General features: G+C 38.9%; 2 protein-coding genes across 2 annotated transcripts in view; one reads left to right on the top strand and one right to left on the bottom strand.

Annotated features, from left to right (window-relative positions):
• Nucleotides 1-766: 766 nt before the first annotated feature.
• On the bottom strand, nt 767-6,033 carry LOC144660739 (protein LSM12 homolog A-like). The gene is made up of 4 exons (XM_078521475.1): nt 5,885-6,033; nt 4,987-5,227; nt 4,088-4,211; nt 767-2,314 (listed from the first exon to the last, which is right to left on the bottom strand). Exons 1-4 carry the CDS (start codon nt 6,015-6,017, stop codon nt 2,273-2,275), a joined length of 540 nt encoding a protein of 179 aa, XP_078377601.1. The 5' UTR covers nt 6,018-6,033; the 3' UTR covers nt 767-2,272.
• Nucleotides 6,034-6,310: 277 nt separating this feature from the next.
• The window catches only part of LOC144660692 (uncharacterized), a 31,172-nt gene continuing 21,871 nt past the window's right edge, over nt 6,311-15,611 (top strand). The window contains exons 1-7 of the mRNA XM_078521396.1: nt 6,311-6,339; nt 6,506-6,612; nt 8,922-8,991; nt 10,334-10,522; nt 11,527-11,685; nt 12,794-12,916; nt 13,636-13,759. Of these exons, the coding sequence (XP_078377522.1) occupies nt 6,325-6,339; nt 6,506-6,612; nt 8,922-8,991; nt 10,334-10,522; nt 11,527-11,685; nt 12,794-12,916; nt 13,636-13,759 (787 nt within the window). The 5' untranslated portion in view covers nt 6,311-6,324. The remainder of the gene's footprint in view (nt 6,340-6,505; nt 6,613-8,921; nt 8,992-10,333; nt 10,523-11,526; nt 11,686-12,793; nt 12,917-13,635; nt 13,760-15,611) is intronic.

Below are 15,611 nucleotides of genomic sequence, written 5' to 3' on the forward strand. Positions count from 1 at the left end.
CCAACCTACTTAACTTCTCTTTTTAACGCCTATAAACCAGCTTGTTCTCTTCGATCATCTGGCCAATTACTCTTACAAGTTCCTGACGTGAAAACATGTTCATACGGTCAAAGATCCTTTTCTTTTTACGCCACGAAACTTTGGAACGAGCTACCTTTTTATATCAAGCAGTCTGAGACTATAGCGATTTTTAAAAAGAACCTTAAAACATTTATTTTTTGTAATAGTTTTTAACCTAGTCATAGATGTTAATAATTGCATGTTTTAGTTTCTTTTTTACTCTTTTTATCTTAGTACTGAATTTCTGTATCTAACATCGTTCTTGCTTTTATCGTTTTTATCCTTTTAATCCTATGCAATTGTAAGCGCATTGAGAATTTTAAATGCGCAATAAGAACCTTTTTATTATTATTATTATTATTATTAGTTATGCATTCGTAAGTAAAAAAAATTCTGCATTTTACTGGCCAAATTAACAGGCCTCTCGGCAGGGGATGGGGCAAAATGCAACTTCACCAGTGAAGTGAGCCGAGAGAATTGGTGAGATGGCAGACAACAATTCTCCGTAACCCTTCCCATCACGTCATTTACCAACCTTCCTGTTCAATCACACCCAACTAGACGACCTGTTCACATGCCATGTGGGGACAAAAATTTCAATGATCCAAGAATTTTGTGGTATGCGATTTTCTTTATCAGCTTCCCAATGAGTGCAAAGATGAGTCATGACAAATCCAGCAATAAATATAAACAAACCTCCGTCAAAAAAGTTTAAAAATTCCATCATTTATTTACACTCAAAGAATTTCTAAAGAAAAATAAAATTGGTCTTTCTAAATCTCTGCCATCTCTTTGTAAGATAGCAGCTGTAACATTCAAATCTAGCTATGGCATAAAGCTAAGAAAACCCTTCCTTAACCTGCTAGATAGCAATGTCTAATATAATCTCCTTCGCAGCCGTTTTTTTCGGGATGTCATGCATGCTCCCGCCAAAGAAACACTTCTTCAAGCACCGCCATCTTCAATAGCTGTTATTGGAGTTCTCAGCGGTTTGACATATAAACGAGGCTAAAGGGTCATTCTGCATTGTGTTCACTAATGTATTGACCCTTTCACCTCGTTCACATACCTTTTTAACAAAAGAATATATTATCGCTGGCTCAACTGCAATAACAGCTATTGTGATATTTTCCAAGAGAGGGCCCAATGATGTAGAGATAAAAAACGTTCTCTGAATGGACGAGTATCAAAGGGCAAATTTGAATATGATTGGCTAATATTGGGAAAGGAAAGTGTTTTGGATGTGGGCAGCCTTTTTTGGGGGGGAGCGTTGCAAGACATCCCAGAAAAAAACATGGCTGCGAAGGAGACTGTCTGATGGTGTTGTTTGCCTGGGATCATTGCAGTAATTTAAACAATGTGCAGCTCCAGAAAATATCCATTCTCACCCCAAGCAAAGCACATGTATGGAGCTATTAAACTGAAATCTCCGGAGAGACTGGAAGAGGTAAGGGTATTTTCTGGAACAACACAACAACATACCAAAATATTACACAAACTCACTTTGTCCTAAAAACCCAAAAATGGAACTACATTTGTACTGATACACAAGTGGTGATGTACATGTAGCCATAAATAAAATGCTCCTCATTACTCTTGGCTGGTTTGGCATTTCGCATGAGAGAGCGTCTTAGTTGTCAGATCAATGTTTGGAACAGCTGAGAGCAATGAAAAGCAGCTGTATTTGCAGACTAGCAGTGATGCGTTGAAAGAATACAAAGATTTTCATCAGTCAGTGATGAAACCTGCTTGGAAACAAATTCCGAGAAAAGTTATCTTTCTGTGAAGCTTACATCTGACTGAAAAAATTAATGTTCACAAAATCAATGTAGTTTTGTATCTAATTGCGAGTGACATATGAATGTAAGAAAGCCTCGAGTGATTTCAGAACAGATCATGGCTGCTAGCATTGAGGCCTCTGCTAACGATGATGACAATGACGATGATGATGATGACGATAACAATATAAATTAAGAAATTATAAGCACTGGCGTGCATGGTGACATAGGCTCAGCAAGGGACGGACCCTTGTGGTACTTTATCCCTGAACATGTCCCATGCCCTCTTCACTTGGAACCTGCCAGCCAGCTACCCAGGAACATGGCACCCCCAGGAACGACAAGTACTGACACTGTGGTAGATGGACAAATCTCTCCATCCCGTGATTTTTTTGGAACAGTGTTAATTTTGTCAGTTCTGTGGTTTTTTCATATTATCCAGGTCCGGTGCTCTGTTCCTCGTTATGTTTATTGACCTACATTGAAAAAGAATGGAGTATTAATAATAAATAATATAGTAAATATATTACTAATAATAATTAGAATAAGTACAGTCATCAGTGTTTTGGACAAGATGCTACTCTCGTAGTGCCACTCTCCGCCAGGTGTATAAATGGGTACTGGCAAATTTGATACCAATTACCAACCTTCATTACACTATTGACAGGCAGACAATGTTTATGTGTTTGTCTATGAAAAGGGCTGGTGTTGGTGACAGATGGTTTTACAACCTGAGCAGAAGTTGTCTTCAAAGTCAAGGATCACTGAAGAAAACTTTGGCTGCAGTGGTTGAAACACAGGTTGATCAATCAACAACAAGGACCAATTAAGGATTACCCTCACTCTAGACAAACTAATGATAATCCTCTTTTAATCCTCAGTTTTAAGACTGATTGTAAAAGAACTGATTTTAAAAAAAGAGGCAGACCATCAGGGCTGCAAATAACAGTCGGTCATCAGACATTGGCTGACCAAAATTTGCTCATGTCCGACGAATTCCCGTGTGGTCGGACATGATGTCCGGATAATTTCTTGATCATAAATCATTTTACGGCAACAATGAATAAAATTCAACCTTTTGTTTTTGGTGGTGTCCGACCAAAATTTTGTTTTGTCAGACCAAGATGGTGCCTTAGTAGGACATATGTCCTTTCAATTAAAAAAAAAAATATTGCAGCCGTGGATCTCCAGCAGGATCTTACAAGTTTAAACACCTGGAGCCATGAATCAAACGTGAAGTTCAATGCCTCCAAATGCAAAGTGCTAACAATCACACGAAAGAAAACACCAGTAAATCATGAATATCACGTGTTCAGGAAGAAAAAGACCTTGGTGTAACCATTACTAGAAATCTAACGTGGGACTCACACGTAATGCGTATTGTACTCAAGGCTAATAGAATGCTGGGACTCTTAAAGAGAACTTGCCCACTTATGACCGACATCAAAGTAAGGCGGACACTTTATCTATCTCTCGTGAAGTCACAGCTTACATATGCCACAGAAGTTTGGTCTCCTGCTAATGTCAATTTGAGAACGATCCTAGAAAGAGTCCAGAGGCGCGCCACTCGCTGGATACTAAGAACTAGAATCGGCGAGATGTCCTACAAACAATGACTGCTACCATCAACATATGACAGGGAACTGAGAGATCTTTTATTTCTCTATAACTGTATTTCTGGATACACTGACCTAAATATTGATCGATATGTTACTTTTATCACGCATGGTCGGTCCCGCTCTAAGAACCCCACCCTCGTACCTTAACCTGCTTACTGTAAAACCGCAACTTTTCAAGCTTCTTTTTTCAACAGAATTGTAAAACCTTGGAACAGTATCTGTAACCTCGCCCCTCATGACAAATTTTCTAACCTAAGTTTATTCAAATATTTTCTGCGCACCACTTATTTTACTTTACTGGACACCACCTATGATATTGGTTCATCTTCCGTAACTGCCCTTGCCACCGCTCTTAATTTTTGTGACTAATATTATCTGCATCTTGTTTTCTAACTATAGCTATAAGTAACTAATTAGATTTTTTAACTATAATTTTTAACTATAAGTAATTAATTAGATTTTTTGTATTTTTTTTTTAAACTTGAGATTTTTATCACCATTCTTACTAGTTTTTAGGGTTGCGCCTCACATGGGTAACATAATTTTCCCGTTCGCGCAATTCCTTTTTGGTCCTTTTCTTATTATTGTAAATTTTGAGACCTTTTTTATACAATTATACTGAATACTTACAATCTTGATGATGTGTTCGCAAAATGTTTCGCTTCCATGACAAGACTTCTCATTGTATGGGGGGTCGATGGTGACATCACCCATGACAACTATACTTTTTCCATTCCACTTGACATCGTTAAATCTATAGTCAAATGAACGGATCATGCATGAGCTGAAAAAAATTCATCTGGCACTGGAATGTGCAAAGGAAATTCTGTAGGACGATCCAGGACCAGTTAGTTTTACCCCAGCTTTGGGGCGGATCCAGAAATTCAGAAAAAGAGGGGCCGTAGCATTTGTGGTAAGATTGCAACCTGGTACCACAAAAACCCAGGGCATGCCCTTCCAGAAAATTAAAAAAAGGTTCTCTGAGATGCTATTATCTGTATTCTGGGAGCACATGCGAGAAAACACTTAAGATCTTCAACAGATTTTGAATTTCCCAGAAAAAGGGGGCACAGCCCTTCTCCCCCCAACTCCAAAATCAGCCAATACCTATCAGTAGTTCAAATTGCAAGTAGTACATTTCGACATTTTTTCGTGACAAATGAGAAAGGCCTTTGAGTAAGCACACAACTGTAGAAACAAACTGGTAAAGGTTACCCAGCAATCACAATAATTATGCAATGAACCTTGAAAACAGAAACAAACAAAATGGATCAAAATCTACATTTGTACCAATCACAACTGACAGACACAACCTTTTAAATTGGTTGAAGTGAACTTTTGTTTCTTGAAATGTCCATAATAAATTTTAGATGATTGACGGCAACAAAAAACATAACCATTGACTTTAGCAAAGTTCCCAATATTCTTGAAAGGCACAGTAATGTTAACTTTGGACTTTGCCCTTTGATAACCATCAGCCATTAGAACCCTCAAGCTCACAGTTCATTCGTAAACTACAACTCACATACGTTTTGTTTATGGTATCAAACAGCTTCTGTGCTCCTGGTGTAACATTAATGCCGATTTTCTCCACAGCTCGACGCTTTTGATCAAGGGCAGAGATGATCTTTTTGTCAATTTTGTCAAGGTCCAGGGTGGGGAGAGATGGTGGCGGTTTGGTGGAGACCTCTACCACTTCAAGTTTCTTCATCTGAGCCATGTTCAGCATCTTTATATCTGTCATATTTTTCTTGCCATTTTTGGAAGATTCTTAAATAGGTTAAGGTCAGAATAAAATACTATCTGCCATAATGACACAGTCTGTGCCTTCCTTTTCAACAAAAAAATCAAGAAAATAAAAGGAATATTTTTATGTTGTAAGAAATCAACAACTGGAAAAACAAAATATTTCAGATTCAAGGACTTTCAAGAAGGTTAGAAACCTAACAATATTTTTTTTTTGATGAATCATATTATTATTGGGTAAAAGGTCTTCTTGCTGAATTGAAAACACCTAGAGGTGTCTTGTCCAGATATATAATTACAGTAAATGATAATTGCGAAAATTAACTCTGATCGCGCAAATTTTACAAAATATGAAACATTTGGATCGGATGTCGATCTAAACTTGATCGAATCGCAGTTTCCTCATCACTTTCTTCCTTGAAAAACAACTTTTGAAAAGATTTGTTTCAGCCAACAAAATAAGTCAATAATCCAGATTTAACATTTGAGGTAAAAGCACACCTTTTGCGTAAGCTTTAACAATAGTACCAACAACTTTAAAACAAACTTCACCGATCAACCTTACATTTTAAATTCTGATGGCGAAAAATGCGTTTTGGGGCGAAATTTTCTCGCCACGAGACTAAACAACCTGCGTCACTTCCCTTCACAAAAACAACTCATCAACGCCGAAAAGGATACTTATTATTACAACTTTGGCTCCGTAATCGAAGGCCACAACTTCTCCTTCAATTTTCTCGTCGAAACATGTCGTACAAACCACTTTAGTTCCCGGTGGAATGTCCTTGCTTTCTTTCACGTCTCCAGTCGCCATTTTTTCCACCGGTACTTTACTCATGCGTAGCACGAGTTTCCACATCTCTCACTTTCATGGTTATGGAGAGTTGTTAGTTTGATCAACGCGCCAAACAACAATTTCTTTCCCATTGGGCATCTTAAAATCCAATTTTAAACTTCTGAATACACAAAATGTCTTAAAATACTGCTTTTGGCTATTAAATTTTTTTTCTCATAAAGTTTTTAAAAATATTTTATTTTTGAGCAAAGCTTGATCTTTTTATTTTTCTCCTTACGTGAAAAACCGCTGACAAGTAGTCTCGTTGAAGCGAAAAATAATAAAGATGGCGGACGGAACGGTGAGTTTCGTTTTGTTTCGTTTTGGTCTTTTAACCTAGCAGAATTTGAGGTTTACACCCAATACCTCATTTTGTTTTTCCCCTAATAATTTTAACGCTCTGAAAAATAAATATTTTGTTGTGTAAAATAAATAGTTAATCAGTTATAATCTTTGGTTGATCTCAGAATGTTGATGAACTGTTGCTCGGCCTGGCCTCTATGGGTTTTGAATTTGAAGACTGTCAGTTGGCTGTGGAGGCAGGAAATAGCACACTGGAATCTGCAGTGGAATGGTATGACACGCACTACATAATAGTCTTTCTTAAATGCCAGGTTTACACCCCTGGCGTTCATTCATGCTACGAATACGTGTACAGGCTACCCACCAAAACAAATAATAGGCCATTTTACAGTTGTCTGCTCAGTGACCTGGCCTCTGAATGGAAGTGAGGCTGAAGGTGACCTTGTTTTGATACAGACCTCTCTTTTTTTGTTGTGTTAATCACGTTGTTCTGATGCTAACTAGTTTGCATTTACATAATAAAGCAGAGAGGTTTGTATCAATGCAAGGTCACCTCCAGCCTCACTACCATTCAAAGACCAGGTCACTTGGCAGGCAACTGTAAAATGGACTATTAAATTAAAATCTGACATGGAAATTTTATTAAACTTCTCTATTGATTATTGATAATGAATTCATTAGACTATTATATGATACACACACAGGATTTGTGATATGCTATACATAAATCCTTGTTGTAAGACTCTCCTGCTCCCCTGACCCATTCAGGGCTTGAACAATGGATGAAACCGATGATCGGAAAATCAATCGATGACAATCGATGTCTTGTTAGTTAATTGGCATTGATTGGCATTGGCCAATCAATGACCAATCGATAATCACACAAAAGTGGTCGCCACTCATCGATTGGTGTTAAAAAAATCTCTGTAACCCAAGTGCCAGCATGTACGTATACACACTAGCAGTACGCACGAATGTTTGAGATGATTAACTGATTGATTGGCATTGATAGTTGATAACAATTGATAATCGATGAAATCGATAATCACAAAAAACCTGAGCACCGATTGTTCATTGATTATCGATATCAATCAATTAATTGTCATCAATTGTCATCGGTTTCATCGATTGTTCAAGCCCTGCCCATTCCACTTATATAAGCCCCAGTTGGTTATAGGCTGTTCTGTCTACTATCAGATCTATTCTGGTTAAAAGCCCCCTGCTTGTAAGCTCTTTTTCTTTCAACTTACTTCAAGTGGATAATTCCAAAAAATACTTATAGTCAACTACGGGTGGCAGCAATATTTTGTTACCAGCTTGCCCTCAGAATTCCAAAGTGCTCTATTCCCAATGTACTGTATTTTCTCAAATAAACGCCCCTGGCGTTTATTTCAAACTTGGCTTCGTGAACCCGGCGTTTATTAACGGACTGCAATTTTCTGCCAATTTTTCAGATTGATTTATTGTTACTGATCTTCGAGACCAAGGGGCAGTTTGTCAAGGCAGGATTTTTCTCTTCGTTCTGCCCTGAAAAAGTGTCCCTGGGTATCCAAAGGTGATTATTTCCCAAAGGTGCACTATTACAGATATATGTTGCAATCAACATTTGTGACAAACAGAATATATTTGCTTGTTAGCTTGACCTCAAATAAACGCTGGGACCTCGAAAATGTCCCCGGTGTTTATTTAAAGACTAGCAATTTTGACCCAGCATTTATACGAGGCCGGCGTTTTTCGGGATCCGGCATTTAATCGAGAAAATACAGTATTTGGAATTCCAAAAATAATTAATGCTCTACCCTCCTTCCCCATGCACTGACTGGGCACCTCTCCCTTTTCAGAATTCCTATTTAATACTTATTTATATAGCCAACCCCTTTAAAAACATGCTGTTAACAATTCTAACAAGAAATTCAGCAACTTTATGGACTTGAGTAGTGTTAGTTTGGTGAATGAGAGAAGTAAACAGGTAGCATTTTCAAGTGAAAATGTCATCACCTTTCTTCTCTTAAAAGCTAGATCTGGACCAACTCCCCCCCCCCCCCACCCCACCCCCATGTCTTTAGAATTCCACTCCCGACACTCTCGAGAACATTACCAGATGACACCAGTGGTACAGGAATAATTTTATTACTGGTAATAAGTTTTGGAATCACACAGCAGAATAAAGAGTAGATGACTTTGCAAGTAGATTGCAATCAAAACATTTTATCAGATAGTGTTTCTTATTTTATAATTATCTGTTATCAGATACTAAAAGTCATTTCTTGTAAGCTTATAGATCTCCAAACAGACTTTGATATACTGATTATAAGCTCCCCCTTCCAGGAAATAAGCTCCTCTAGTTATAAGCCTGCCAAGAACCCACAAAGTTGTATAAGGCCAGGGGCCTCTAACCAGGATATTATTATTGATAGACAGAGCATACATTCAGCAAATCTCCATGGCTATACTAATGGGTAGCTCTATCACTATGTTTAATAGAAGTCAATAAATTATAAAATTTTATTGCTGTTTATACATCTATTTGTCAATTAGTAAATGATTTATTTTAACTGCTTTAACCTCCTTTCTATCTAGGTTGATAGCAAAAAGATCTAATCCAAGCCATGATGCTTCTAAGCCAAGTCCTGAGCCAACAGTGTCAGAGGTATGTTTTCAGGTTATCAGGGCTCAAAAAAGTGCCATCCACAGGGTGCAACAAAATTCAGTTTTCAAGCTTGCCCTTTGGGAAAGCTGTAGCCAGGATGTACTAACCCAAAAGTCATTTTCACTAGCCAAAACAATCCTTGTAATCATGATTTATTTCCTCAAAAAGTTTCTCTGAAAAGTTTCACTTGCCTGTTGGGTAAGTGAAGAATAAAATCCACCAGCCCAACCACAAAATCCGCTAGCCCCAGGCTATATGACATGCACTTCTTTGTACCCTGCGTCCAGTTGTCTGGGGCAAGCAGCTTTTCCTACCAGGCAAATAACTTTTTATGCTCACTTGCCCAGTAGGCAAGATCCATGCAAGTCATCTGCTGAAAAAAACGAACTAAGGTGAGCATTCAGCTGCTAGGGTACAAGCAAACTTTGAGAGGTGCTTGTCACAGAGTCTGGAGGTGCGCTGCCCTAGTGGATAAGTCCACCGGACTCCGGATTGAGCAGTCTGGGTTCAAGCCCTGGCGGGGTCACTGTGTTGTGTTCTTGGGTAAGACACTTTACTCCCATCACCCAGGTGTATTTAAATGCATACATGTACCTGCGTATTTAATGCTTGGGGCAACCCTGTGATGGTTTAGCATCCCATCTATGGGGGGTAGAAATACTCCCATTTGCTACAAGCTACAGAAACAGGGATAAACTCCAGCCTGACATACCACTAGGCTTGAACACAGACTTCACCTTACCTTGTCAGCAGATGACTTGCCAGCTGGGTTCTTGCCCATCAGGCAAGTGAGCATGAAAAGTTTATTGCCGGTATTAAAATCTACATGTCCCAGATGACTTGACAACACTCTCCTTTCAAGACCTGGATACATGCTCTGGAGCAAAAAGCCAGACAACTCAGAGGCAGCGGAGTGTTTTGAAATGTGTGGGGTGGGGGGGGGGGGGGGGGGGGGTGGTAAGACTGACCCAAAAATACTTGGCAGGTTTTTATATTTTGGGCAACTTTTTGTTTTCTGAGCATTTTCTAGACTGAAGATTCTCTGATTGTTGTTCGAAGGCCATCCAAATGTTTCCTATCCTTTTTTCGAATTTTTTCAAAGAGAAACAAAGTTTCCAGAAGACTTCCAAGGAAGTTTTGAACAAAGATGTTTGAACTCACTAACAAGACAGAATATCTTGACAAACCAATTTTATGCTGCACTTGCAATATTTTTGGCACCAAAATGTGGGGGGCTGTGCCCCCCTGCCCCCCTGCTCTTGCCACCTATGCAACTTTTGATGACATGCTCTCTACGCTCTCTTACTACGTTATGTCATTGAAATTGTTGTCTATTAACAAGGCTTCATCACAGTCCCAAGTTCCAAGTGAGGAAGCCAGCACATCAAGTGACAATGTACAGTCCTCAGCTCAGTTGTCAAGTCGTTATACTGTAAGTGAGGAACATCAGAAAGCCAAGGAACAGTTTATGGAGAAGGAAAGAGAAAATGCAAGGATGGAAGCCAAAAGGAGGAAACTAATGGAGAAGAGAGTAAGAATATGCTTGCAACCCTCCAAGTTGAATTTTTTTCCTTAGTGGCCATTTGGCCAGTGACACCTGCTCAATTTCAATCCTTCTCAATTTTAGTCGCCAGGCTGGCGACTTTGGCTCCAAAATTTTAGTCGCCATGGCGACTAAAATGGTCTTAACTTGGAGGGTTGGCTTGCTATAAAGTTGTCAAAGTAGCAAGCCTTGTAACTTTCCAATTAAGCAGCCATTTTTTTTGAATTATTTTGTGAGGTGTGCAAGTTTTGGGGAGTCACTTCTTTCGGGTAAATAAATAAAAATATGTACCATGTTTTAGCTGATCCAGAGCTGCAAATAACAGTCGGTCATCGGACATTGGTCGACCAAAATTTGCTCATGTACGACTAAATCCCAAGTTTGGTCGGGCATGATGTCCGAACAATTTTTTGATTGTAAATCATTTTATGGTAACAATGAATAAAAATCTCTTCGACCAGAATTTTGTTTTGTCTAACCAAGATAGTGTCTTGGTAGGACATAAGTGAAAAAAATTATTCGCAGCCCTTCTGCTCCATCTATATAATAATAATGTTCTCAATATAGAGACCTGAAATGGATAACTCTTTCTTTAAAATAATTTATGTCAAGTCAAAACATAGTAATACACCCTCAGTCCTCTAAAGCAAGTGTCAGATCATTTCTGAACAGCTTGTGACATTTGATTTCAATTAAGAAACATAACAACTGACTTTGTAGTGGGGCTGCCACTTTTGAAGCATTATTTCTTCCTAGAGGGCTGCTGCCTTTAGGGGTATGATAACAGCTGTGAAATTTTAATGCTACTCTCAGAGCCATGCTAACTTTTTGGGGGACTTTACAATCAGAACATTACAGATGGTTTCCTCTGAAAACATCACACCAATCTAACATGAACTGGAACAAAATACTTAGAACTGGTGCCAAGCTCTAAAAATGCATCTGGGCACGTCATTATTTTGTTTTATTAAATGGTTTCTCACTGCTTGTAGGCACGACAGGAAATTCTTCAACAAATAGCAGAGGACAAGATACACAGGGGCAATAGGAAAGCAACAAAACCACCTGCACATCCTGCCACGACTCAAACAGCAAGCAGCAGCGGAGAACACAATGAAAGCTTGCAGCACAATAAACAGTGCTTGCTTCAGGTATATTTATACAGAATATGCTACCCTAAAGTGGGCAAGTTCCTTAGAAGGCATCCTCCAAAGTGGGTCTCTATTACTGTAAGTGGACCCTTCCCCCAACTTGTCAAAATCCAGGGAGCTCTTTTTAATAGTTTCCGGGCTTATATTCGGGAAGACTTATATTTGAAAGAATTTTTGTGTCTATGATGATGAGGGTGGGGTCAAGAGCTTATTTGTGGGGGAAGGAGGGGTTAACCATTGAATCCCAACTACCTTATTCTCACTTAATTTCACGAGTACTAAATTTCGCGATTTTTTTCCGCGATTTTGAAAAAATTGCGAAATTTAATACTCGCGAAATATGGGACACGCGAAGTTTAAAATCGCGAAATTTAATATCGTACTAATATAAAATGATAATGAAACTTGATGTGTTTTACCATAGTTATTCTAACATGTCTGAGCTTCATGTTTAGGAGTTTTTTGTTTAATTTTGTCCACAAGTTATCTCCCACTCTATCAGTCGCGCTGTTCGAACTGTTCTCTGCCGCCAAGTTCCTCAAAATCACGCTCTTGCAGTCGTAGATGAACCTATTAGGGATTTAGACTGTTGAATACCTTATGTTTTGTTATGCGTATATTGTTCTGTTTGCTGTTTTTACAATGACTTTCCTATCAATTATGTTGTTACAGTTTCAAGGTCAAAGCTTCATATTGAAGAATAGGTATCGTGAAATTTAATACACTCCAATTGTACCTTCCTCTCACAATCGCGAAATTAAGTACTCGCGAAATATGGCTCTTGATTTTTCGCAAAACTAAGTACTCGCGAAATTTAGTGACAATAAGGTATTTTTTTAATTATTATTAACTGTAAACCTCCCACTTGTAGTTTCCATACATGTGCCAACAAAGGAGTTAAATTTTTCTTTTGAACCTGCAATATCAATTCACTGTAGTTATATTAACCATCCAAAGCTAAATTAGCAAATGTCTGAGACCAAAATAATAAACAGCTTTCACAGTACAAGCTGGTGTTCATCCTCCCCCTCATTCATATATGTCAAACACCATAAGAGGGTTATGATTGTCATCGTCATCATCACTGTGTCCTCTTCTACTTACGCAGATTAGAGGTCCAACTGGGCATGTACAGAGACAGGCGTTCCCCCCTGACGCCAAACTGCAAGATGTTGTTACTTTCATCTGTAGCCAATACCATCTGAACTCAGGCAACTTTGACCTTTTGCAGGTAGTGTATAGTGGTAATAGTGATGCAAGGATTCTTAAAATGTATGACTCAGTGTTAGAACAGGTCTCAAAAATGTAGCCTAGGCAAGGGACATTCTTTTTTTTTCTTGTATGTGTTTGTGGGGATCTGGGAGGTCTAGGACATCTGTAGGGATAAGCAGAGGCGGATACAGAAAATTCAGAAAGAAGAGACTGAGGAATTTGCTGTGAGAGTGCAAGCACTCCTCCCCTCCCCCTCACCCAATGGCAAATCAAAATTTTCAGGGAAGATTTGTGATCAAAAGTTAAGGCTTCAAAAAAAAAATTGGTGGGGGGAGGGGTAAGCCCTCTCTAAATCCACCCCTAGGGACAAAGTGAGAGTGCAAGCACCCCTCTCCCAATGACAAATTGAAATTCATGGAGATGCTGCTTACAGCATTCTGGGAGGATTTGTGATCTAAAGTTATAACTTCAGAAAAAAAAATGGGAGGCGGGGGGTACTCGGCCCTCTCTAAATCCACCCCTGGGGGCAAAGTGGAGTTCTGCCAGTCATTATTCTGTGACAGGTCTAGCGATCTGCTGAGAAAAAAAAATAGAAAGAGCAGGAATCTGTCCACAGGACAAATTTGAGAAACAAGGATATTGTTAAGTTAATGTTTAAAATGATACAATTACAATTTACAAATTATTATTGATAATATTATTATTAAACAACCATCAATATCATTAATGGCTACACAGCCATTTCCCCACAGGTTGTTCACTGTCGCTGAAATGACGTTGACATTGGTTGACCTTGGACTCAGTCCTGGTGGTTCACTTGTTGTAAAGAAAAGAGATCTTAATCTGCCATCAGCAACATCTGGTGAGACTGGTATAAGCATCTTTCTAATATTGTGCAACTGTCATGAGTCAATTTCTCTTTTTACACGATTAAGCGCCACTGCAGATTAAAGTGGCTTAATACAGTTTTGAGAGGGCAAATCAGTCCAACCTTCAACTCTCTTGTACAATCTCCAGAAAAGTTATGTCTTCCTCTAATCACTGTTTGTTACATCCTAAAACCATCTAATGTGATATTTGGAAAATTAAAATGCTAATAAACAGCTTAAATGAACGGCCGAGTGCTTATGAGGGGACTGGCAGTAGTAGTTTCAAGGGCGTTTTTCTCAAAATCTACCCGTACGTCCCTACCTCAAAATTTCAGAAATAAGAAATTTGGCTTTCATTTATCATTCATGCAAAATCACAGGGGGCCCAGACAAACTGTTTGTGTATGGCCTGTGCACATTTACATTTTTATAGAGAATGTATGGAATTTACGGAATGGTTTGTAGAATTGCGTATAATGGTGCAAAACATGCTGAATAAATGTTAAGTTTCCTACCTTTTGTGTAGTGTCGTTCTTTTGGCTCGAAATGGCGAATTTGAGTCGATTGAAGGGTATTTTACTTTCACTGTTTACTATACATCTAATTATATGGAAAGGGTGGAAACTCCAACAGCTCCAAAGTAGAACACTTCCAGCGCCGAGCCGATTTTCGACCTGATAATCCCATCGCACAACTTTCAAAATACGCACCAGAAAAGAGGAAGGCTTGACGAATCTTCTTGTATCATTTGATCGAAAATTTATCCAAACGGTCCGGAACAAGCCCTCAAACGAAAACGGGTATCCAAAATTTTTAAGCCGTCCGAATGCGTAGCACCAATTTGTGGTGCCGAAGGGAAACGCTATTCCCCAGCCTCTTTGTGATTGGATACAACTGAACAATGGTCGTTCAAGATTTTGTTTCGTGGATAGGGAGGCAAAAGCAAAACAAATACTCAGCAGTATAGGGAGTGATGTCAATAGTGCGACACAACCTTAGGACCCTCGCGCAAATGGCAATTACAACGGCGATGCCGACAGCGATGCAGTATCATTAAAATATGCGTCATTGTAACTTGTATGCGGCGTAATAATAAAATATTCATACTGACTTAAGAAACGAGTAAGTACCTACATCTAGTCGGTATGAGTTTCATTTTTAATGCTAGCTAGCTTCAAATAAAAGACAGTGTTCACTTTTCAACGAAAAAAATATTTTACAGCCCTAGAAAAAAATATCAGACTTTAGTCATCTCACCTAGTTGTTTTACAGAGATTGCAAAACATTACACCCACATGTGAAACTCTCGTGCAAAACCGTTGTTGTGATTTGCTATTCTTATGTTAAGGTCCGACTGATTGGGAAAACCCCGCGAACTCCATCACGACTTTCGTAGCCGGCGAAAATGTAGGCGATCGCGACTTTGCGAAAAGTGGGCTGTTTTCGGGACATACGAATATGGCAAGGTACTCGTGTTTGAGTTCCTTTATTTTTCTTTCTGTTTTTGATTTTTTTAAACAATTATGGCTGCAATCACTAAAATAGTCTTCATTTTCTAGAAATCTTGACTTTTGAACAATCTCAAATCCTACACATAGCCGAAGCTGGGCACAATCAATTCTTGTAACTGGAGAGGGAGTGAAATCTTTTGTGGTGAAGGCTATCAACAGTCGACTGCTAAAGCAAGGGAAAAAGGTTTCCATTGTTTGTGCGACCGGTGTTTCGGGAAGTGTGTATTTGGAAGTAAATAAACAGACGCCAACGGCGCACTCCTATTACTTCGACGCATACAAGTTGCAACGGCGCATATTTAAATGATAATGCGTCGCTTTCGGCATCGCCGTC

This window comes from Oculina patagonica, chromosome 7, assembly GCF_052425735.1.
Source record: "Oculina patagonica isolate OP01 chromosome 7, crgOcupat, whole genome shotgun sequence".
Classification (NCBI taxonomy): Eukaryota; Metazoa; Cnidaria; class Anthozoa; order Scleractinia; family Oculinidae; genus Oculina; species Oculina patagonica.

Excerpts from the sequence above, each read along its gene's own strand:
- LOC144660739 (XM_078521475.1), bottom strand. The coding sequence starts at position 6,017 with ATGGCGACTGGAGACGTGAAAGAAAGCAAGGACATTCCACCGGGAACT. Across the intron at positions 4,212-4,986 it reads TTTGATACCATAAACAAAAC|ATTTAACGATGTCAAGTGGA; the intron begins GTATGTGAGTTG and ends ATTTGACTATAG. Across the intron at positions 2,315-4,087 it reads GCGAACACATCATCAAGATT|GTCAATAAACATAACGAGGA; the intron begins GTAAGTATTCAG and ends TTTTCAATGTAG.